General features: G+C 38.8%; 1 protein-coding gene across 11 annotated transcripts in view; it reads right to left on the bottom strand.

Moving 5' to 3' along the window:
• Positions 1 to 25,077, bottom strand: part of SNAP91 (synaptosome associated protein 91) — a 147,167-nt gene extending 122,090 nt beyond the window's left edge. For 3 of the 11 annotated variants that reach the window (XM_027057327.2, XM_053222509.1, XM_053222508.1), the window contains exons 1-2: positions 24,824 to 25,076; positions 23,352 to 23,511 (exon numbers count right to left, since the gene is read on the bottom strand). In XM_027057327.2, the coding sequence (XP_026913128.1) occupies positions 23,352 to 23,481 (130 nt within the window). In that variant the 5' untranslated portion in view covers positions 23,482 to 23,511; positions 24,824 to 25,076. Of the gene's footprint in view, positions 1 to 23,351; positions 23,512 to 23,903; positions 24,118 to 24,406; positions 24,582 to 24,823 lie in introns of those variants that run through there. The other 8 variants (XM_053222506.1, XM_053222507.1, XM_053222510.1 and 5 more) reach the window with 7 other exon arrangements.
• Between the last annotated feature and the right edge of the window lie 970 nt (positions 25,078 to 26,047).

Raw genomic sequence — 26,047 nt, 5'->3', positions numbered from 1 at the left:
ACCAAGAACATAAATACAATTAATAATATGGTTAATAATATTCTTTCCTACATATATTTCTTTTCCTCCTACTATACTTTAAGCTCATCTTGGGCAGAGACCATTATGCTTATCCATGCAGACATTTGGAGAAAGGGCATTTGAGGCAGAGAAAAGAGTTGGTGCCAATACAGTGGCTTCCCTGACTTGTTCAGAAACAGTAAGAGGCCGATGTGCCTGCAGTCCAGTGTGAGGTGGAGGGGGCAGAGGCCAGATCTTATAGGGCCTTGAAGGCCCATTCCAATGGCTTTTAGATTTTGGGGTGAGTGAAATGGAGGGTTTTTAATGTTTGTTTAGAGAAAGAAAACAAGTGTGTGTGTGGGCAAGAGACAGAAAGAGAAAGAGGGAGAGAAACCCAAGTAGGCTCTCTACTGACCGTGTGGAACCCCACAAAGGACTTGATCCAATGAACCATAAGGTCATGACCTGAGCCGAAATCAAGACCTGGATGCTTAACTGACTGAGCCACCCAGGTGCCCCTGAAATGGAGATTTTGAGCAGAGCAGTGCCATGACTAGAATCACGTTTAAAAGGATCACTCTAGCTGTTGTGTTGAGAATACACTGTTGGGGATGGGGGTAAGGATGGAAGCAGAATTAGGCAGCTATTGCAGGAATCCTGGTAACAGATAATGGTGGCTAGGATTGGATGGTGGCAGTGGAGGTGGTGACAAGTGGTTGGATATATATGTTTTGCAGACAGGCAGAGCCAAAAGGTTTTCCCGACTAAATAAATATGGGGTAGGAAAGAAAGAAGAGTCAAGAATGACTTTAATGACAAACGACTGGATAGATGAAGTTGCTGTCAAATAAGATTCAGAAGACTGACATGAGATTAAACAGGTTTGTGGGCAAGATAAAGAGTCCAGTCTTCGATGCACTGAGTGTAAGAGCCTGAAAATGTTTTCAAACTGAAGAAATTTGCCTCCATAGTTTGTCCAACTAACAATGTTAGATTCCCCTGGTCTCCTAGGCCTCCTTCTCCTTCAAAACAAGCTCATAGCTTCAGGAGCAGAATTTCCTTTCCCATCTAACCTCTCCATTTTATCCGGTTGGTTTTTCCTTGTTCAGGCCTTCATTATCACTTGACTCACTCTAGTATCTTTATCTGATCTTGATTCTCCCTAATGAGGCTGTTTTCTACATAACCTGATGTATATTCTTAAAAAATAAATCTGATGATGGTACACTCCTATTTAAAACTCTGGATGGGTTTCTCACTGCTTTCCAAAATAAAACTTATTTTATTTTTAAGTTGGCCTCTGTGGAGGCCTCTGTGATTTTTTACTACACTGTCTCACCCTACTTTTCTTTTCACTACATACTAAATATGTCCTGGGTAGTCATGCGTCTTTGTCTGGCAAACTCTTATTCATCCCCCAATACCCAGCCAAACACCAGTACTTCAGAAAAGCCTTTCCCAACAACTTTCAGGCAAAACTGGCCATTCCCTCTTATGTGTTTTCCCAATATATTCATAACTTCACTATTTAACTTATAATGGCTTATCATTACTGGCTTGCTTCTATATCTATCTTATGAGGCTCTCAATAGAGGGTGCTTGTCTCATCTCTGTTTTCCACAACATCTCACTAGTTTCTATGCTCTGCTTACTGAGTCCCCGAAGGAATTAAGTATTACTCACAGGGAGCAAAAGTACCTGTTCAAGATCAATCAACTTCAAGTGTGCCACCCTTCAAGGCTCAGGGTGAGGCTTAGAACATCCTCTCATTCTATCTGCAACATTAGAGATGAAGACATTTAGGGGCACCCAAAGAAAGAGAAGCTGGTAGCAGGGCCAAACAGCTTAATGACAAAGCAGCCATCATGGTAACTGAACTGTCAATCAGCCCTTTATATTTGAAAAATTGCAATCTTTAGAACGTGTCTATGAGACTACATGGCACAGCTTTCAAATAATCATCCACTTAAACTCTAGAAATTAAAAATTCCATTTTGGCTCTCCTATCAAGTTATGCAACTATAAGAGCAAGAAAACCAACCCTAGCAGAGTATACTATGGTCTTCAATAAACATTTGTTGAACCCAGCAATGATGAATGAACCTTAAAACATTTTGCTCACATAAAAAACGGTAAAAACAAAAACAAAAACAAAAAACCAGTAGGTGAAAAAGTAAACACAAAACATGCACTAAAAATGGAAACTTCCAAATAACTTCAGGATAAATATTTTAAAAATCTGGTAAATATTAACCTAATTTCAGTATTAACCCTTTACCCTGTTATCTAAGTTTAAAGATCAAGAGAGAGGATAGTAAAGAAAAGAACGAGGTCTTAAATTTAGAAAATTTTTGACATCAGTCCTCAAAAAACTATGGATATAAATATCACATTTGATTTCCTATTAAACTATGTCAAACATTTGTCTCCAAACCTCCTCTTTTGCTTCATGTCAGTTGCCTTACTTTTCTTTATTTTCTATCCTACACATGCTGACATTTAACTCTCCACCTTTCCTGTAGGATATAAAATTTTATCTTCAGTGATTTAGAGTAACTGTATTCATTTTTTTTCCTTTTACTTCCTTTCCGTTTGTCATCATTTATTTTCATTATATATATTAAATTTTTAAATTAATCTTAGTTTCCTCCTACCTACTGTACCCTATCTCTGAACAATTAATTAAAATTATCTTTGCATTTGTTTGATTACTATAAAAAATACTCTCAGGTAAGTTTTCTGAAACATAGGGAAAAAGAGCCTATTAGGGTCTTCCTAATGATTATGGACATAGAACAATAACTTAATTTGACTATTTTAATTTTTTCCAGGGAATGGTTTCTAATGGTGCTGTGAGGAACAAATCTCTCCTTGAGGAATAAATAATACTGTTATTCAAGACAAATGTAACACATTTCTGAAGTACCTCTCCTTTAGCACAACTTTTTAAGAGACCTTTGATCTCAATATCTTTATTTTGCTCTATAATCCAAAAGAGACTAGAATATATTTTGAGATCTCAAAATTAGTCAGGAAGCACATGCTGAATAAAAGTTTGCAAGTCTAAGAAAACACAATTCTGCTCAGTAACACATTACTAAAATACTCCATTCTCTATTAAAGCAATAGGTACACTGAACAAGTTGTTTTGTTTGGTTGGTTATGTCCATACTGACTAATGTGACTCCAAAAAAAGAAAGCACCAATGTTGCAAAATCCTATATGTTTTCATAGAAGTTTGGAAATAGGAATAGTGAATCTTTAGCTCAAAAGGGGCAAGTCTTAGAACTTTAGCAATTTCTTTTTTTATATCTTATTCCTTAACACCCTTCAATTTTATCTTTTCAGTACGCACTATAAGAAAATGGATATGGGTAGTATTAGTTTGGTTCTCATATTAAAAGTCCAAAAATAACTTAAATTAGTATGGGAAAGAAATTAATTTTTCTAAAAACATTCATATAATATAAAGAAAACTATTTAAACTACAAACTATATAACTCAGCTTTATATAAGATAACCAAGATTGGATATACAGAATGGATCATACTGTGATGCAGAAATTGCTAATATTCCATTTTTTATGCATTTCAATTCCAGTATTCTTACTACTAACAATTCCTGGATTTTTAATATTAAAATTTTAATTCAAGAATGGTACTCCTGAATCCAGGCAAATGTTTGCTCTTTCCACACTTTTCACAGAAGCTTGTCAAGTTTAGCAGTTTAATTAAACAGAAAACACACAAAAATGCTTAAAAATAAAAGAGCTCATATTTATTACCTATTTAAGATTTTGACAAACTCTCAGAATTATAACTTGCCTAAAGTTATACTGTATCTGGTTTATTGGTTTATTGATAGTTACAGATTCTTAACCACAACTATATAGCTTACTGATAGCTAGAAGGATAAAATTCTTATATGTAAAATTTTAAATGATTCAATTATCCAGCTAACAGTTTTTCAAAATGTCTTCAACTAAATGAACATAGTACCCTTAACATTATTAATTATTAAGTTTTGTTACACAGTGATAAGTTTTGTTCACCTGTTAGTATTAAAAACTAACTCCTTAAAATATATTTCACTATTAGTATATACAATATAAATCGAGATTCACCATGAAAACTGACCTTACTTTTCAACCAATTTTACTGCCAGTTCAAAATTTTTTTCCAAATATCAAAAAAATATATATTTCCTCAAAGGCAACTCATTAATGCCTAATGCAAAACAGTCTATTTAGGGCCTCTCCCTTTCTATTCATGTCTTCAATTATAACCAGAGAGTAGTACAAAATGCTAAGGCCCAACAATAAAGGCACTCCACATATTTTAGTTTTATCACTTCCTGTATATCTTAAACATTTCCATGGACAACTACTATTATTTTTAAGAAGCAATAACCTTCTTTTACTAAAAGACTATATTTGAAAGTTTTAATATCTAAAAAATGCTAAGTCTAAACCTATACCACCCAAGTCTCACTATATTTTAGGAGATTATTTTAATCAAACACAAGTTACACTAATATTTTTATAATTAGTACTAACATTTGTCAACAGAACAAAAACAAAATCATGCAAACATACAGTGAGGGTTTAACTATCCCTATTCTCTTTTCACATGTTCTCAGAATAAACTATTATCTCTCAAGTAACGCAAGATCAGCACAGAGTAGCTAAGGCTGGTCTTTTGCATATTTACTGCCGCATGCAGGACCTGAAAGGTACCCAGGAAGATAACTGTTGGGGCTCAAAAGGTTTTTGCCTCTAATAACAATAATTTGGAGAGTAATTTAGGGTCTAAGTTTGTTGTTATTCCTGTTTTTAACAAATCTATTCATTTGAGTGTTACCATATCCCCAGGATGCCTTAGAAAAGAAGAGATTGGGGCCCAAAGAAATAAAGTTAATCTGGCCAAGATCATGGCCCTAAAGCAACAGAGCCTGGAATTCCACCAGGTCCTCTGATCACTAATCAGTACTCCTCCTGCTGTGCTTCCATCACCTCCCGAAGTCCTGAATTAACACATATGATAAAATAAAGGCTTCAGTGTCAAGCCATCAAAAGACATAACCCATCAGGGGTGAGACTGGCTCAGGAACAGTCATTTGAACCCAACCTGTCCACCTTTTTTCCCATGAGCCAGAGGAGGGACTTCGCAGGGATTTTGCCCATCTAGCTAATTTGCTAATAAACTGTCTTTATATCCCACCCCCTGTTTTTCCTTCCTAAAACAATCACATGGTGCTTTAACTGATTTTTCTTTGGATTATTGCTACTTGTGACACCAGACACACACACAAGCAAAAAAACATGTGGCAAAGGAAATAAAACCCACTGTCTTAACAGAATCCCTGATAAAGTCCTGACTTCTCCCCTCATTATCTGTGGGACCTTGGATGAGTTCCCTAACCTCTTCAGGCCTTCTTTTCCTTCTCTGTAAAGTAAGGATAACAGTATTTACCTCTCAGGAGTTTGTGAGGATGGCAGCAATCGATAGCATACATGTGCCATGCACAATGCTCATGTGTGAGCCCCTCCTTCACCCCAGAGAATCCCTTTATTCATCAAAAAGTGAATAAAGAACCACCTTACATTAAAAAAGAAACCATATCCATGTAGGTACCTAAGTAACAACTCAAAGAAAACTCCTTGGTACTAAAATTCAAATATGCTTTGTATAACATATCTAAAGGCAATTGATTAGAATCAGACCTGATGCCTGAAAGTTTAGATCTTAAATGCAAATTTTCAAACATCTGTTCCCTGTCTCACACTGGCCCTAACAGTCTCTGTTAATGCAAAACAGACAACCAGGAACAACACCCTGTGGCTATCAAACAGAACAAGGAAGAACTACTCCCCATGGCCTAACCACACAAATCACTGAATTACTAGATTGTAAGTTAGTTTATTTATTTTTGGGGGTGGGGCAGAGAGAAAGGGAGAGAATCCCAAGCAGTATCTGCACTGTCAGTGTGGAGACTGCCTCAGGGCTTGAACTCATGAACTGTGAGATCATGACCTCAGCTGAAATCAAGAGTCACCTAGGTGCCCTGAATTAACTGACTGAGCCACCCAGGTGCCCTGAATTACTAGATGTTAAAGACAAGGTCACTGTCAGACAAATTCTAGGTTTGGCACCATCCAAGTTGAATGCCAATCTTGGGTTCTAGGTAAATCCAGCAAATGCTTTGCCTTACTATCTTGCATGGATAAACTGCCTAGCCGAGTGATGGCAAATGTGTTTCATCCTGAGTGTCAACTATGATTGATAGCAGAAATCCAAAGTATTGTCTATGGATGCACCAGGAGGCCAAATCAAAGCTCTGAAGAAACCCGTGCCAGGATCAATCTGCACTGTCTGCCAAGGATGGAGAAATATGCAACGAGTCTACTGGCTGGCCACTAGTCATCCATTTCCAGAATCATCTGATCTCACTGAAAAAGAAAATGATAGTAGCTAGCTTATTATTAGATATTAATGACCACACTACTATAGCAGTGAAATCCCTGGAGATCTAGGTGGCATACAATAAGTGTTTTAAGATATAGGTGACAAGCTATAATCCAATTTCTTTTTCCATGGACATTATAGAGTCAATACTATGTGTTCACATCCCATTTCCTTCTCCTCCTGCATTCACAACTAGTCTTCATTTTCCACCTTCGCCTAGTGAGGCCACTGTGTTCTTGCCAATGGAATAGAGGCCAAATGATGTCTAGACCTGGACCTAAATCTTCCCCTGCAATACTGCCCCCAACTCGACTATCTTCCTTCCTCTGTTATATATGCATAGAATTCAGTGGTGAAATCCTAAGTGATAGAATCCCTAGAAGGAAGGTGCCATCCACAGCAGACTGTGATGTGAGCAAGAAATAAAACTTAGATCAAGCCACTAGTTCTTGGGATTCCCAACAAGGTAGTTCTGGTTAAGACCGACAGCCATGGTATCATGCGTACTCATAGAGACAAACCATGAACTGAGCAAAGCAAATCAGAATTCTTCCCTATGAATTTGTAAAACTCTAGGAAGAGAATTCCTTTCTCTTGGTGAGGCTGTGGTGATGTGAACCTGGGAGCTTTAGTCCACTGTGTTTCCAGACTCACTGAGAAAGTTAATTTGTGAGACTGAAGCACGTGTTCTGTCACTATTGTGTGAAATGGAGGTGAGAGAAACAGGAGGTGGAGGAAGAATCCTAAACAAGCACCAGGGAGGTCCAGTTCACCCTGCCTTTCCCTCACCTTGATTACAAGGGCCAAAATGATCCTGTCTTTGCCCAAATTAGTTTCATCTATATTCCTGTAACTCATAATTAAACTAGTCATGACTAATATGGGTATAAAGTAGGAAGTAAAAATCCTTCAACACACAGATAGCATTTTGGCAAATATTCTACCAAAATATGTATAACGAACTTATCTATCTATATCTTAAAAAATGAAAATTAGACCATACCTAATAAATTGTCTTCACATGTCAGATATACTTTAACAACCTCATTTTTCAAAGCTGCCCGATCTTATTGTTTGGACACCCATCATTTTTTAATCAAGTATTTAGGTGTATTCAATTTTGTATTCCTATATACATTGCTACAACAAACATCTTTGAATGCACACTTTTCTCTATTATGCCAACTATTTATCAGAGATAAATTTATAGCAGTCAAATTGCTGTGTCAAAGGATCTTTAAGAGTTTTGACTAATATTGCCAATTTTCTCTCCCAAATATTCGCACCAATTTACATTCCCACCAATTGAGTGCCCAATTTATACTCTTATTTTCCCACCTGAAAAAGTAATGCTGAACTCAACTGAAGAAACACTTCTAAGTTCACAGCATTACTGCATGAATTGATTAGTACAACAATCCAAAGAAGGGCCAAAGTCACTAGGTTCCACTGATATATATATATATATATATACACACACACACACACACACATACATACACACACACACACACACATATATATATATATATATATATATATATATATACATATACACACGCACACATATAGAGACAGAGTGAGAGAGCAAGAGAGAAAACAGACCCTTGACAGACTAATGTTACTGCAGCACACAGTTTTTCATAAAATGCAATAAAGTATAACTAAAAATTAAGTGACTCTTTTGGAACCATGATGGGCTCCCTTATGGGGAAAAAAGGAAGTACAAAACAACAAAGCAAAGAGGAGATGCAGGTGTTAACAGTGGGTTCAGCCTGTTGTTAGCACATCCTCAAATCAGCTTTCCATGGAACCTTCCAAGGGTGCACTCATGCTAATTAGTGGCAGGCAAAAGCCAGAATGTTAAATGTAAACTGCTTAATGAAGAGCCCAGAAAAACATGAACACGTCGCAACCCTCGTGAATTAGGGAGACAAAAATTACAAAACTTTGTGAAGCCGTGGCCGAACTGAATGGTTTAGGCAGATGGTGGAGGGTCTGTAAAGCGTACAGTTTGAAGCTAATCAAGTTGACATTGAGATTATAGAAAGTTTTCTAAAATTACATTCCAGCTTTTAAGGAAAAATAATAAAATATTTCATGGTATTTTTAATACTTCTCTTAAGGAAAAGAATTACAGAAGATGATAATGTGGAAACAACTAGCTTCGGAAAGAACAGGAGAACAATAAAATTCTTCACTTGGATATTTACTTAACCTCAATATTAATAACTTAGATTTTTTCTTTGACAGTAACAGACTAACAAACCCAGCGAAACATGGCATAAACGTACTTAGATATACATAATATATATGGTGATTTGGGGGGGTTACTTTTGATTTTTTTTGGTTTGTTTTGGACTGTTAACAGTTAAGCCTGATTATAAAATTCTATTATTTCACTGGTAAGAGTTAAGGAATGTTATAAATTCTGTCATCAAAAAATAAGGTCAAACTAAAAGGCCTTTAAAGTTTGTTTAATACACAGTTTTTAAGACTTTCAACTAAGTTACACACATCTGTAACCTTTTTAGTCTTCACTGTCACCAATGGCAGAGGTAGCATTCTCTGGTATTAGCACTATGACCCAACAACCAAGCAACAGACAAAAAGAGGAAAAAGATAAAAAGAGGTCAGACTGGCAAGGCGCATCCTAGAATGCCATTAGGGACTGCTTCGTGACTGTCCACTGTGCCAGAAGTGCCCTGGGTTTGGTTTGCATTTATGGTGAATTTGAATTAAGACTACTAAAGTGTATGTGGGTATGTATATATGTTTAAATATTTTTCCATTTCCCACGTGACTCACACAGATATTATTTCCTGGTATCAACAGAGCAATCAGAACTAGGTGAACAAAGCAATAACCCATTAGGGCACCTGCTCAAGGCAGACAGATAGGAATTATTCAGGATTAACCCATACAGAATGTATGGTTTTTCCTCCTTGGCACTTAGCTTCCTTATCTGTGAAAATGAAGGTTCTCTCCAGCTTTAGAAGGCCCTCCACATCTGGTCACCATCCACAACTCAGCTCTTGCTTCTTAACATTCTTAGCCTTCTTAAATTTAGTTTTCCAGTAACCCTTAACTTATTTAAATTCCTACAGTGTGCCCTGCTCTCTCTGAACCTCTTCTTAGAGAAGGGTGCAGCAGCTCCTATCTGTCCCTCACCTACGTAGTCCACTCATTCTTCTGGTCTGAGCTTAAACATCACTTCGGCAATGTACCTCCACTGGGGTCTTTACTTCCCCTATTAGCACTTAATTCTTTTTGAGCCACTCATAATTATTTCTTTCATTTTCTCCCCTAATAAGCTGCCAAGAGCTATATGTATCTTGTTCACCATGGTATCCTTGCCTCTTGGAATGATTCCTGATATTTAGTAAATACCCAATATTTGTTAAATGAATAAATAATGGCATCGTGCTAAATAAGCTACTAAAAGCCTCAATACTGAAAGTAATTTCTAATTTCTACAAACAAGTGAAATTAAAGCCAAATTAAATATGCTAACATTTATTGCTCTCTTTACAAAGGAACCACAACCCAAAATTTTAGCTTAAGCTTGTCCCCTTTCTTCATAGCTTTTCTAAAAGCGTCAATGGTGATATTATCATGTTAGTGAATCATGAATGGTGAATATCATTTCAATGAAAATTAAAAGTATACAGCTACTTTGAAATGTTTTTCTTCTATAACTATCCCTACTACTCATAATGTATACACTCGTGAATTATAAGGTGGATACTGAAAAACAATGCTACCTAACTGCATCCAACTCAAAACAAACTAAAGCAAATGGGTACCCACATATACACACAATAAATGCTAGTGAAGAATTTTCTCTAATATTAATAATAATATACTACCTAATTATTGATGACATCCATCAAGAGAAGTACACATATGCTTTAACTTACAACCAAAAAAATCTTTTCACGTCAGGATATAATTTTCTCCCAAATAACATTTTTATCATGTCACAGGAATGCAAGTGTTAAAAGACCATCAGGAAATGTACAGCTATGTACATTAAGCAACTTAATGTTTCTTTTAGTTGTTTTATTTCCTCTAATATTACACTTTGGTTTTCAAAACCTTGAGAGAAAATGAATCAAGTTAAACTCCTTGCTCTTCTGAAAGGTTAGCAAGTAAAAGTAAAATCTTTAAAGAGAAAGTTTATAAGAACAAAAAAGTGCTGAAATTTGGGAGATGTGAAATCTGAAATAAAAAATCATTCACTAAAGGTTTACCAAAACCGGCTCCCATGCTATGTTTGGTGTTGGAGATAAGGCAGCCTCAATGAAACTGCAGACTAGAGGGAACAAGAAATTCTACTCAACAGGATCCTTCTGCAGCCCCGTGAGTGATATGGCAGGGATGCATGCATGGGGGGCCATCGAAGTCCTGAGAAAGAATGACTAAACTAGGTTTTGGAAGTGAAATTTTAAAAATACATTAAAACACAGAAACTGCATAAAGGACAAAAAGTAATACAGAGAATAGATGCACCTAATGAATTTCAAAGTTTCTCAGGAATGAACTGTGGTGTGTATGGGGAGTGGAAGGAAAGAACAGAGGATAGGAAAACAGGCTGCTTGCATCTCTAGCATACAGGAAAAAAGCACACCTGATAATTTGGGTAAATATTACTGTCATCCTTCCACTCATTTGGGTGACCTCACAAGAAAATAAGAGCAATCCCCAAGGCCAAAACAGAAAGAAGATGCAGAAAAACACACGGCAAAGTGATACTGAAGAGCAGGCTGCTTGAGGCCATGTGTTAATCTGAGAGGCCAGGAGGCTTAGATTTTAACAGCCCTATGGGGAACAGGAAACAAGGTCTTGAGACTAAGCAAGGTGGCTAGTTGGAATAAAGACCTCCACAGAAAGCTGGGATCCTCAAAGGGTTACTCCCTTTGTAAAATAAGAAGAAAAAACAAAAACAAAAAAGAACAACTTCCAGCAAAGGAAGACAAAAGCTCGTCCTACTCAGTCTAGGTTCTGGGTAAATGAAGGAAAAAGAAGAAATATCTAGGGCTTTTATAACCATAGCTTTTCCCTTGTCCAAGTTGGTGACTCATATTTAGACTACAGATTCACACTCCTCTATCCAAGACCCTCAGAGCCATATGTGTTTCAGAATTTAGGATTGTTCAGATTTTACAAAAGTAAAATGGTACATACGCCATATATTAAGTAACACCCCAGTCTAATCTGGACAGCAGACTATAATACAACAATATTTCTGTAGTTTGTATGTAGTTCAACATACAAACTTTGATGGTAGGAAACATAAAGACTGGATAAGGTCAAGTTCTGCTATAAAATGTTTTATAAAAAAGAACTTTGGTATTCTGAGCCTTTTAGACTTTGAATTACACACCTAGACCTGCACTGGATGGGAAACTCCAATAGCAGAAACCACCTTAAGGTGCCCTCAGGACAGTAGCACTTGTGGGATTTGACAGAAGCAAACACAAATCCTCTCTAGGTTATCCTAAATTTTCAGGATTCCCACATATGAAGTCCAAAATTATAAAACACGTGAGGAAACATTTCACAATAGTCAGTCAAAAACAGTAGCAGACACAGAACTTCATGTAATGGATCTATGAGATACAAATATAAAGTGAGCTGTGTTCCAAATGGTGAATAAACAAAAGAGGAACTCAAAAATGTGAGTAAGAAATCTATGTCATCCAAAAAAGAGCAAATTTGAAAAACTTCAAAAATGAAAAATATTAATGAATAAAATTCGAAACGAAAGGATGAGTAAAAGCAGACACAACATAAAGAGATAATTAATAAACTGGAAGACACCTGAAAAACAAAGCATGCTAAACAGTAAAAAAAGCATTTGAAACTATAAATGTTATATAAGGATATAATGAGATAGAAGAATATAATGAAAAGATTTAGTGTTAAGAGGATAAATAAAAGAAAGCCACATCTAAGAGGAAGGAATGCTTCCAAATTCATTCTATGAGGCCAGCACTGCCCTGATACCAAACCAGATAAAGACACCACAAAAAAAGAGAAGTATAGGCCAGTATCTCTGATGAACACAGATGCAAAAATCCTCAAAATATTACCAAACCAACAATACATTAACAAATCATTCACTACAATCAAGTGGGATTTATTCCAGGGATGCAAAGGTGGTTCATTATTTGTAAATCAATGCAATATATCACATCAATAAGAGAAAGGACAAAAATCATATGATTATTTCAATAGATGTAGAAAAAGCATTTGGCAAAGGACAACATCCATTCATGATAAAAATCCTCAACAAAGTCAGTTTAGAGAGAACATACCTCAACATAATAAAGACCATATATGAAAAATCCATAGCTAATATCATACTCAATGGTGAAAAATGGAGAGCTCTTCCCCTAAGATCAGGAAAAAAATCATGTCCATTCTCACCACTTTTATTCAACATAGTTCTGGAAGTCCTACTAGCCACAGCAGACAAGAACAAGAAATAAAAGCATTCAAAATTGGCAAGGAAGTATTTTCAGATGACGTGATCTAGAAAACCCAAAGATGTCACCAAGAAACTACTAGAGCAGGTAAATGAATTCAGTAAGGTCACAGGATACAAAATCAAAATACAGGAATCTGTTGTATTTCTATATAGTAATAATAAAGTAGTAGAAAGCGAAATTAAGAAAACAATCCCATTTACAATTGCACCAAAATAAATACATAAATAAAATGCCTAGGAATAAACTTAACCAAGGAAGTGAAAGACCTGGACTCTGATAACTATAAAGTACTGATGAAAGAAATTCAGGATGATACAAAGAAATGGAAAGACATTCTATGCTCATGGCTTTGAAGAATATTGTTAAAATTTCTTTCTATACTACTGAAAGTAATCTACAGATTTAATGAAATACCTACCAAAATACCAACAGAATTTTTCACTTAACTAGAACAAACAATCCTAAAATCTGTACAGAACCACAAAAGAAAAGAAAAGAAAATCCAAATAGCTAAAGCAGTCTTGAAAAACAAGAACAAAACTGGAGGGATCACAATCCCAGATATCAAGATATACTACAAAGCTATAGTAATTAAAACGGTATGGTACAAGCACAAAAACAGACACATAGATCAATGGAACAGAATAGAGAGCCCAGAAGTAAACCCACTACTATATGGTCAATTAATTTCCAACAAAGGAGGCAAGAATATGCAATGGGAAACAGTCTCTTCAACAAAAGGTGCTGGGAAAACTGGACAGCTATATGCCAAAGAATGAAACTGCGACACTTTGTTACACTATACACAAAAATAAATTCAAAATGGATTAAGGACCTAAATGTGAGATGTGAAGTCATAAAAATCCTAGAAAAGAGCACATGCAGGGGCGCCTGGGTGGCGCAGTCGGTTAAGCGTCCGACTTCAGCCAGGTCACGATCTCGCGGTCTGTCAGTTCGAGCCCCGCGTCAGGCTCTGGGCTGATGGCTCAAAGCCTGGAGCTGTTTCCGATTCTGTGTCTCCCTCTCTCTCTGCCCCTCCCCCGTTCATGCTCTGTCTCTCTCTATCCCAAAAATAAATAAACGTTGAAAAGAGCACATGCAGTAATTTCTCCAACATCAGTTACAGCAATATTTTTCTGATGTGTCCCCTGAGGCAAGGGAAACAAAAGCAAAAATAAACTATTGGGACTACATCAAAATAAAAAGCTCCTGCATAGTGAAGGAAACAATAAAACTAAAAGACAGCCTACTGAATAGGAGAAGATATTTGCAAAGGACATATCTGAATAAGGGTTAGTAACCAAAATCTACAAAGAATGTATATAACTCAGAACCAAAAAAAAGTCAAATAATCTAAGTAAAAAATGGACAGAAGACATGAACAGACATGTCTCCAAAGAAGACACATAGATGGCCAACAAACACATGAAAGATGCTCAATATCACTTCTCATCAGGGAAATACAAATCAAAACTATAGTGAATATCACTTCATGCCTGCCAGAATAGCTAAGCCAAAAACACAAGAAACAATGTGTTGGTGAGGATGTGGAGAAAAAGGAACCCTCTTGCAATGTTGGTGGGAATACAAACTGGTACAGCCATTATACAGTATGGAGATTCCCGGAAAATAAAAAAATAAAACTATCATATCATCCAGTAATTCCACTGCTGGGTAATTACTCAAAGAATATGAAAACGTTAATTAAAAAAGATATATACATCCCTATGTTTACTGCAGAATTATTTACAATAGACAATTTATGGACATAGTCCAAGTTTCCATCAATAGATGAATGGGATTAAGAAGATGTGGTATACACACATACACATATGCACACACAATGGAATATTACTCAGCCATAAAAATAATGAAATCTTGCCATTTGCAACACCACAGATGGATCTAGAGAGTATAATGCTAAATGAAATAAGTCAGCTTGAGAAAGTCAAACGCCATATTATTTCACCCATATGTGGAACTTAAGAAACAAAACAAAGAACAACAACAAAAAAGAGAGAAACCAAAACATAGAGAGCAAACTGATGGTTATCAGAGGAAAGGTGGGAGCGGATGAGTGAAACAGATGAGGAGGATTAAGAGTGATGAGCACTAAGTAATGTATACAAGTGTTGAATCACTATATGGTACCTGTGAAACTAAAACAACACTGTTATATTAACTACACTGAAATTAAAATTTAAAAAAAAGCTACATTTATACACATATGCACTACAGCAGGACAAGATAAGATTTTAGAAGCTGCCACAAGTACTAAGAGATTACCTAAAGACATGTAGACTCATAGATGACTTCTTACAAGGAACAACAGTAGCCAAAAGAGTGAAATTATGTTCCAAGAGAAAACAACTATATATAAACTATATAGAAAAAAATACATATATATAAGATATATGAACTATCATTCAAAAATATGGACAAATTTATCTTTAGACAAAAATAGAGTTTACTACTAAAGAGCCTCACTTAAGGAGCTTTAAAAAGATACAGTTCTGGAAAATCTTAGACATAATGAAGGAATGGTAAAGTCAAGGAGGGTTTACCTGCATATACACTGCCTGTATCAAATAATAATGTCTAACTTTGGGAGTTAAAACTATGGTAGAATTAAAACACTAGCCAACATAGCATGTAAGTGAGAAGTGGGTGACTGAAGTTTCTAAATTTCTCTTCTTTAGGAGGAAATAAAAAGATACTGTTCTACTTTAGACTTTAAGTAGATATACTACATTTTTAAAGGTGATCATGAAAAGAAACAGAAATAATATGTATTTTAAGCTTTCAAACTATAGAAAGAGAAAGTTGGAATTAAAACACAAACTGAAGTAAATGAAAGGAGGGGGCAAAAAACAATCGTGGAGAAGTGGTAAGGGCAAATCACTAATGGTCATGTCCGTTGTTATGGTGGTGGTAGTGGCAGTAATGGTACGAGTAAGGGCAACAGTAGCACCAACAGCGATTGTACTAGAAACAGCGGTAGTCATAACTGATGTTCAATGCACATTTGTGAGTCAAGCTCTGGGCCAGGTATTTCACATGCATAATATCTCACCAAAGATAACACGTAGGTAACATTACTCACCTTTGTTTTACAAATGAGGTTTGTAACTGATTTAAACCAAGGCAGAAACAGTTAAGAAGGACATTTCAGAGAGTTTTTTTAACAACTGATCACTGACTGGATGTGACAGATGAGGGGAAACTCTCAAATTAGTGGCTTGGCCAATTCGGTGGGCAATGCCTAGAACCTGACAACAATCCTAGTAGTTCACACTTGGGTTAAGCCAAAGACACAGGATATCCAAAGAGGGGTAGACTTGTGTTTGTTTTCTTTGGAATGGTGAGCTTCTGTTTCAAGAAGCTTGGCTGTAAAAGAAAGGCAAGGGACAACAGGTTGGCTGCTGGAAGAGGTCATAGAATCCAAGGAGGGCTGTGTGTCGGTGACCTTGTTTTACATGGAGATACTTGAAAATGCTCATGAGAGAGATAGGAGGAGAGGTTAAAGATACAGATGACAGAATAACTGATACAGAAAGGAGGAGAGTTATCATTTAAAATAAAAGTGCTGGGGCGCCTGGGTGGCTCAGTCAGTTGAGCGTCCGACTTCGGCTCAGGTCACGATCTTGCGGTCCGTGAGTTCGAGCCCCGTGTCAGGCTCCGGGCCAGAGCCTGGAGCCTGCTTCCGATTCTGTGTCTCCCTCTCTCTCTGCCCCTCCCCCGTTCATGCTCTGTCTCTCTCTGTCTCAAAAATAAATAAATGTTAAAAAAAATTTTTTTTTTTAAAATAAAAAAAATAAAATAAAAGTGCTAACCCTGGGAGAATAATTAATGATCAGGCCAAAAAGCAAAACCACACAAAGTAGACAAAAATGCAGCTTCTCTCTTGAGTAGCCAGGAATGGCATATCACAAAATCCTTTAGAAAACATTAAATCCTTCTTAAAGATGCATAGTAGAGACATTTTATGTACACATGGGAAGGCAGGAGGGATCCTCACACATTTGGAACAAATGAAGAGAGAGCAGGAACCCAGGTGTAAAAAGGCTGTGGGGTTTTGGGTACAATTCTCTCTCTGGTTTGGGCTGTCATCAAGTTGCTCCTAGGAAGACTCCATCCTGTCTTATAGGTCATCATGCAACTGACACTGGGTATGCCATTCTACTATTCTCTCCTTAACGAGAAACAAAGCATAGAGCACATTACATAAACCCCTAAGAAAAAAGACAGCCAACATTTCCCTTCACAAGCAAATGGTGTTTCTCTGTAAAGAGAAAAGAATTTGCAAACAAGGTGGAACTGAATAAACATATTTTTTTTTATTTTTTTAATGTTTATTTATTTTTTGGGGGAGAGAGAGAGAGAGAGAGAGAGAGCGAGCAAGCGGGGTAGGGGCAGAGAGAGAGGGAGACACAGAATCTGAAGCAGGCTCCAGGCTCTGAGCTGTCAGCACAGAGCTGGACGCAAACCACAAGATCATGACCTGAGTCAAAGTTGGACACTCAACTGACTGAGCCACCCAGGCGCCCTGAATAAATATTTTTTAATGGAAAGAAATGGGGCTTTTCAAATTATTTAATTGAACTATGATTATATTTGAAAGCTCACTTAATAGCAGCTGGCTCAGGAGTTGAGCCACCTAAAATACAACTCTGTTAAGGAAAGCATCCTAGGCTCTCAGGGAAGAAGGTTATATGTCACTTCTGACCTTCTTTACAAAGTTACTGAAACCTAGATAAGCTCCAAGAACATCCCATCCCAGCATCAATCAATCTGAAAAGAGGAGGTAAGATATTGGAAGGATATTTGTGAAAAGCTAAGAGATAGATCCATAGCAACTGAGTGCACAGATTAAATTACAAGACTTCAGCAGCCATTTATTAAACATTAAAACTAATATGGCAATGTATCAAAAATCTAGATTTTAATCTAAAATACTACAAGCTAATATTGCAATTAATACATACATTTACCTACTCTTACATAATTTTATTTTTTTCTATATATACAAGTTTTGCAACTTTTAAAAAATTGTGAGTTACCAATTATATACTGGTTCTAAGAAAGTATCTGCTAACTACAGTGATCACCAAAGGAGAAAAAAATATCCAAAGTGACCCAAATAGAATATTATACCATAAAAAAAAAAAGATTTCTCTGAAAATTTGGAAGTAAAAAGATCCAGGAAAAAACAGTTGATATAAAGCCTGCTTAACTATTTTAAGTCATTGTTTTTTAAAAATTTTTTAAATGTTTTTATTTATTTTTGAGACAGAGAGAGACACAGCATGAGCAGGGGAGGGGCAGAGAGAGGAGGAGACACAGAATCTGAAGCAGGCTCCAGGCTCTGAGCTGTCAGCACAGAGCCTTGATGCGGGGCTTGAACTTACAGACTGTGAGATCATGACCTGAGCTGAAGTCAGATGCCCAACTGACTGAGCCACCCCAGGCACCCCAATTTTAAGTCATTTCTAAAGCATGCTCCTTACTATTACCTGAGACTCTTTGCCACTCTTCTGCTTTTCCTGCTCCTGCCAGCCCCCAAACCTCACATGATCTCTCCACCCTCTCCCAGAATGCTGAGTGTTGTCTGGGAACATCACAGGACCATACAGATTGGTGTCTTTACAGATTTACTGTATAAATGATCATTGACTCGAATGCTTTTTCAGAAGTGATTTCCCCTGGCTCTTCCTCAGTGCCTAAAAAATACTATCTCCTCCATCTCCACACCTAGACTGGGTCTTCTGGTGAAATCAAGGAGGAATGGAGCGTGCCTTGGTACAGAAAAATGAGAGGGTGTATTTAGTCAATAACAAATAGTGAAATGAGAACAAGTGGGATAAAAGTAAAATATGTTACAGCAAAACAGTACACTTCTCATGTTGAAAGTTACTCTAGTGTTCAGTAAACTTTTATACATCGATCCTATTAATTTTATTCAATAGTCTTTATTTTTTGGATCTATGCACTATAGAAAGATTTTTTTCAGTTATCACAAGTATAAATATGGTATCAACTGAATTAGCATTTCTATAAATCAAAATATATTTTATTTATACTAAGCAAGCTTCTGTAAAGCAAATAAACTTTTAAGGTTAAATTTTCATTATATATACTCACAATATTTCTTATTTGCAGATATTTTATGAATAAAATTAAAACAGTAGGAATCTTGTGGTAATTTGCCAATATTTGCCTTGAATCAAAACATAATCCATATCTCCCACTACTTTTATAGATATTGTAATAAGAAGTAACATCTTTTTCTTAATTTGGGAGGATAGGACTCATTTCTAAAATGACAGCCAGTATCCCTCAAACATAAGATTCAGAACTCAAATCACTTGTTCATTATGTAGCATAAGCTCATTATTAAAAACCCTCAAGATGTTTAAAATGGAAAAAAATTGCATTATTGATACCCAATTTGGCTTTTCATGAGGTTTGGTTTGATATAAATGTCTATGTTTAAATTTTGATAATGTTAAATAGGGTTTTTTAACCACAGGACATATATAGAAGTTGTTTGTAAGAGCTATTAACAGAAATGAATATTAGGCTGCCAAACTTTCCAAATTTCTCCCTGCAGGTGTTACATTGGGCCGATTCTATTTTTTGGTTGTTCTTTAACTGTGATACAGCACTTGGGCAGATACTAGGTGCCCTACTGGATCTTATCTCTTTATTATTTGACTTGGGCAGGCCATCAACTACAAAACAGAAAAGGAAAAGCAACTGAAATACACAACAGTTGTAACCAAAAGTTAAATACTTGCTGAATCCTGGATATTTCATGTGTTACCAAATAGGTACACAAAGTTACAAAGAAAAGGAAACAAAGATGTATAAAGGGACCCAGAAAAACTAATGTCAAACTAACATTGGTCAAGTATTTAATTTTCACATGCAAGGAGCAAGATTATTATAGCAGAGTATGGAATAAAAGTTTTACATAATTCAAACACACCTTAAAATATATACTATAAAATATTAATTTATTTTTTAATGTTTATTTTGTGAGAGAGAGAATGTGCACGCATGCCCTCTCACAAGTGGGGGAGGAGAGAGAGGAAGAGAGAGAATACCAAGCAAGCTCCATGCTGTTAGCACAGAGCCTGACACAGGGCTCGAGCTCATGAGCAGAACCGTGAGATCGTGACCTGAGCCAAAATCAAGAGTTGGACACTTAACCAACTGAGCCACCCAGGAGCCCCAATATTAATTTACTTTAAATTCAATAAATATCTGCTGATCATGGTGAAGCTTTTTCTGAATATATTTTTCCTCTAAGAAACTTACTGTTACTGAAAAGGGGGGAAATCTGAGACTATATGCCTAGAGTTTCTTTATCTCCACCTTTGCTCTGCCCTCAGATGTTAACAAATCATTCCTTTAAATGTTTAAATCACATACCATTAAGCATCATTTTATAAACCACTAGAATTAACCCTAATTTTCTTGGCCTATCAACCCAAACAGAAAAAAAAATCATATTTTAAACCAATACTTTAAATAATATTCAGAGCCTATTCCATTAATCCAATATCTGCAAAAAAAATCACAAAACCATAAACTTTAATCTTATAACCTTCCAACCTAAATTCCAAACTAAAAAGTTATACACAAATCAAGCTAATTATTTTTTTTTGTTTCCACTCTACATTATGCTCTTTTCCTCCCAACTACTATTTAGTATTTTCAATACTAAAACATTACTTAAGAGTGCTTCAATGCCTATAGGGAAACTTAGTTATGTGTTTGCATGTCCTAATAATGGATGTGACTCACTGTTATAACTGTTATGTTACCGAAAACCTGTGAAAAAATTGCTAAGGTAGTCTACTATTATTTAAAGGAACTTCACAAGGAATTCCAAGTAAAATGCCCTCTTAAAATGCATATAAATATAACAATATTTGTATACTCAAATTTTCCATGTCATTTTTTCTTAAGATAGGACATATCAATAATGTGATATCTATCTTTCCAAATTTTGCCCTAAGGTTGTATTTAAGTGCAGCTCTTTTATTTTATTACTTATTCAAAAACTAAAATGTTAAAAAGAAAACTAATACTGTTCAGTGCTTGCCTTTTGCTCATTTTTTTAAGTGACCAAATTCAAAAGTCTTCATGCATACCATAGAGATTTGCAATAGAGCATGGGTTGTGCTGCATGATTTCACACAAAGCCATACAAACAGGATAGGTGTTTTGGAGATTAACCATTCAGGCTAATACTGTTCCTCCCCACAGCCCCCCACAGAAAATATTACTCAATAAGCCACAGACAATAGTTAAGTGCAGTGGTTAAAAGCTGTGAAAGTTAATTACCTTTCCTGAACCTGTTAAGCAGCAATAAATTAATAATGTAAAGTCCAGTGCCTGGCATATACTAACTGCTCAATAAATGTTTAGCTCTTATGATTATTCACACTAATTCAATACCAATTCCTGCTTCATCTGCTTCCTAAATACAGAATCTCCCCCTTATGTTCCACATCTTCAAAATCACCCCACTCAGTAACATATGCTGGAGATACTGGAAAACCTCCCACCTTGAAAATTTTTAAGAGACTTTTCCAGATCTAAAATACTAAGGCGACTAAATATTTAGATATGGAAAAGTGGGTCTTTATCTGAATAATGTTTTGATGAAATGCTCAAACCTGTGAATGTTTATGAGATGTATCAATATACTGATCTATCATTTTCATAGCATTTAGCAAATCAATAACCTATAACTTCTTTATTAATGAATATCTGCTAGACTGACACATACCTTTAAGACATGAGTCATCTTTCCAGAGTTGGGGAAACTGATGGAAAGATGGCTAAATGATTCAGCATGCTGCAGCAAAATGAGCTGGTCATGAATTTATAATTTCCACTCCTGTTAGGTGCCCTGGCCCTGGTGGCCTCTTCCTTCCTGTACTGCACATATAACACATGATACCATAATCAACAAATTTTGTTAGAAACTCCCCCAGGAAAGGGGTAATGGTGTTTTCCCCTCAGACAAGCTTCTAGAAGCAAAATTATTCAATTCTGTGACACAACAGCTTCACAAGCCTGGATGACCCTCACAATGTCCAGCTGTATGCTTCATCAAGCTGTGCTCATACAGATAATAGGACTAAAGTCAATTCTAACACTGGTGCCATTTTCTCCACTGCACAAGGCAAACACTGGGGAAGGCCTGAAGCAAAAGAAACTCAGAAAATGGGCAAAGGAAGCTAGATAGGAAATGCGTATGGCTATAGTTGTGTCTATTATGCCAGCACTGACCTTTATCAACAAACATCATAACAGAGCAGTTCCTAAGCAGGTCAACGAGACTGAACAGCTAGAGCTGAATCAGCTAGAGGACATGTGCTGATGGAGCCTTACCTATAAAGAGTCTCAAAACCTAAACCCAGTGAGTGCCTTTTTCTAAGTCCCTGTTTGTCTTTCAATAACTAAGTATTTACAGCGTTAATCATGTGAAAATTTTATATCAGATTCTAAACTAGATTAAAGCTGTTTTCCATCAAATAACAAATATAAAAAGAAAGCATTATGAATGAAACGTTTTCATGTAAAAGTGCACCATCACAAATGCTGGAAAAAGCACATCCATTTTGTGACCACAGCAGTCATTCTGCCCAGCAGCTTCCGAGAATGGGACAAAGAAGTGTGCCAGGATGTGTAAAATGAAATCTCCATGATCTCTGAAGTTCAATTTCCTCATTCAATAGCTTGAATTTATTTCAGTTTGGTGTGGTTATGTACAACACACACTCACTCACACTCACACAAAACCTCAGCAGCCACAGTGAAAGAGATGACACTTTTAAAATGTATTTAGAAAACTAGGGTGATAAATGTGACCTTTTATAATTTCATCTTTTTCTTTTTTGGGGGTGGGGGAGGGTTATGACTGTTCAACCCCTGATTTCCTATAACCTGGATAAAGGAGTGGTGTGTGGAAAAAGAAAGAAAGAAAGAAAAGAAAAGAAAAGAAAAGAAAAGAAAAGAAAAGAAAAGAAAAGAAAAGAAAAGAAAAGAAAAGAGAAGAAAAGAAAAGAAAAGAAAAGAAAAGAGGTGAAAAGTGCCTAATCCAGAATGTGCAATTTCTCAGTATTTCATAGTATTAATACATACAAGTATTTTTTTTTTTTCTCCACCAAGACCTTGGAGGTCAACAGGAGAAAAAAAATGGCTCAAACACAAGGTTTCAGGGTTGCCCCAAAGCAACACCTCCACCTCTGGAGATTTGGAGCTCAGCTGGGAGTTCTGAAAGCCGCAGCATTACAGACTGCGAGCCCAGGCCGCACGCCGGCATCCAGGGCGCCTCTGCCATGCGCATGTCCCGCTTATATAAAAAGATGCTTACAGTCCAGGTGCTTTTTCTTGGGGCCCATCACTTCATGAGTGGTGGCTTTGCAGACCGCTCTCGCAACAGCGGAGCCTGTCACGCTGTATTGAGCGGCGGCGATCCGATCCGTGAGCGTTTGGCCCGACATCTTCTCCGGCCAAGTCTATCGCCTCCTCTTCTGCGGGAAAGAAGGGGAGATGGTCCTGCTTGAAACCCGCAGACCCTACCCTCCGAGCACCCCGGCCCTGCCTCCTCCAGCCGCACGGCGGCTCCCTTCTCCTCCGTCCCCGCCCTGGTACCACCTCTAGGAGCTAGCAAAGCGCTAAGCCCCTCTCTTGCGACGCGATCTAAGGGTCTTGAACCAGAGTAGGTCTGTCACGGAGCCCCCTCCGGTTCCAGCCTCGTAACACCGTCCCCATCCCACTCCCCGTGCCTCCCGCCTCACCCCTCCGGCGCCCCCCTCCCCCCCAGTCAATCAGCACTTCGCCTGCAACCTGATCCCCGCGTGTCCGACCAGCTCCGGCGTGCGTCGGGGTTATTCCCTGGGCACCGCGCCCACCGTGTGCCCACCTCTCGCTTGCCCGCCGCAGCGTTTCTTCCCAGTAGCCCGCAGGCTCCGGGGTCTGAATCGGGATACCCAAGCCCTGGCCGTTTCCCTCCTCCTCCTCCTCCTCGCGCTGCTGCAGCAGTGGGCTCGTCCTCCTTCGGGCGCGGTGGAGATTATCCTAGCATTGCGCCATATTATGCCCTCTCCTCCCTTTCCTTCCTCACCGCCGCCTCCAAAGGCCCGCCGAGGCCCTACGCCCGGGTCCCTTCCCCTCGCCCCCAAATCCCCGCCGCAGGGGCCGCCCGGGGGCTCTGCGGAGGCGCCGGAGTCTCTCGGCGCCTCGCCCTTCCTGGCAGTGGAGCAGAGACGGGCTGACAGCCCAGCCCAGCCCCCCGCCCGCAATCGAGCGCGCCACGGAGCTGTCACCCAGCCGCTGCCCTTCTCCGCGCCCTAGGATTATCCTCTCAGGATCCGCGCGCTGCCCTGGCGCGGAGGAGGGGGCCGAGCAGGGGCCGCGGGTACTCACCCCGCCCCGGGAGCAGCGCCTCCCGCCGCAGGATGAGCGGAGCCCGGGCCGCCGAGGGAAGCCGCGCCGGGTGGGTGTGTGCGGCCGCGCGCGGAGCCGGTGCCCCGGGGCGCGATGCCTCCTGCCCTAGCCCGGCACCCCGCCCTCCACTCCGCGGTCCCTGCGCCCGCCGCCCGTGGCCCCAGAAGCCTGTACCCGCCCGCCGCCGCTTCCTCCGCCGGCGCTGCCGCGTCTCTCTAGCGATCCGCGCCGCGTTCCCATCCCCGCCCCCACCTCAGCTGTGACTGCTCCAACGAGTCAGGTGACGACGGCGGACTAACCCGGGCGAGCTCTCCGCGGAGCTCCTCGCGGCCCCCTCCCAGCTACTCACACACGCCGCGCCCCCCCCACCCCGCACCCCCGAGACGGCCGGCTTACAGGCAAGGGGGCGCCGCGCACGAGCATCCCCGGCCGGCGCGAGACAAGAAGAAGGAGGCGGGATGGCTGGGAGGCCGACACCCACCAGCCAACCACCCTCCGCGAGGCGCCCAGCAGCCCCTCCGCCTGCTAGACCCGCACCCGGCACGCACTGCGTGCGCGCGCACCGCGCACACCTGCGCGGCTACTGCGGGATTCGCGGAGGGCGGCGGGGGCGTTGGAGCAGCCCTGCCAGTGGGCTTCTCGAGTGCTGCTGTGAAGGCCAAGGTTCGGGCGTCGTCGCGCGCTGCCTGGCAGAGCCCAGCCCTTTCTCCTCTACATTCTGTCTCTGACACGCCCGCCTGTCCAAGGCTGCCTTGGCCCAGAAGTGCAGGGCGATTTAAATGTCAGATTCTGCAGGCACACGGTGCCCGTTGTCTGTGCCTCCTTAACTCCTTGGAGCTCCTCTACTTTTTTCAGTTACGTTTGGGAGCTGGGGTGGGCAGGTAATTCTAGCCATTTTGGTCTTAAAAGGCTACTGAGGTCTGCTGCAAGTGCGAATACTGAACAAAACCAGCAGTCAAGGCCCAGATTATATCCACAGTAATTAATTGGTTGTGTAAGGAAAACTCTTTGTATCCTTAAAAAGTAACATCTGCCAATTAAATATAGTGTTTGAAGGTCTTAAGTATATTTGAATTGCATACAAGAATTTCTAAACAGGGTTTTGGGCTCGGTTAATAGTATCACGTGTTCACGTTTTCCAAGATTGTTATTTATTGTAATCTTAAAAAAAACAAAAAACCTTTTACACTCTCAAAGTAGAATCAAGATCGGAACTTAAGTTGTGAATTCTTTTGATGTTTTTTTCTGGCTACAGGTGGCCACTATTGGGCCTTAAGGCCTTAAAATGTCTACCTATAGATAGCAAGTTTCTGTTGTGTACTCCTGTTACCTGGCACAGTGTTCACTATGAAGTCATGATTTCATAGCTGTTGGGACTGATTCTAGCATTAGATAGAAGCCTGATGGGTAAAGAAAGATACACTAAGACCACCATTCTTGAGTTTCAGATACCAGTCTTACCATATGATCTGGCAATACAACACCTAGATGTTTGTCCAAGAGAAATAGAAACACATTTCATTTTAGAAACATGTACCCAAATTTTGTAGTAGCTTTATAGAATGGCTCCACATTGAAAGAAACCCAAATGCTATTGTACTGGCAAATAGGTAAACAAAA

This window comes from Acinonyx jubatus, chromosome B2, assembly GCF_027475565.1.
Source record: "Acinonyx jubatus isolate Ajub_Pintada_27869175 chromosome B2, VMU_Ajub_asm_v1.0, whole genome shotgun sequence".
In the NCBI taxonomy this organism is placed as follows: Eukaryota; Metazoa; Chordata; class Mammalia; order Carnivora; family Felidae; genus Acinonyx; species Acinonyx jubatus.
Note: the sequence above shows the minus strand (reverse complement) of the source record. Positions and strands in the feature narration are given on the sequence as shown.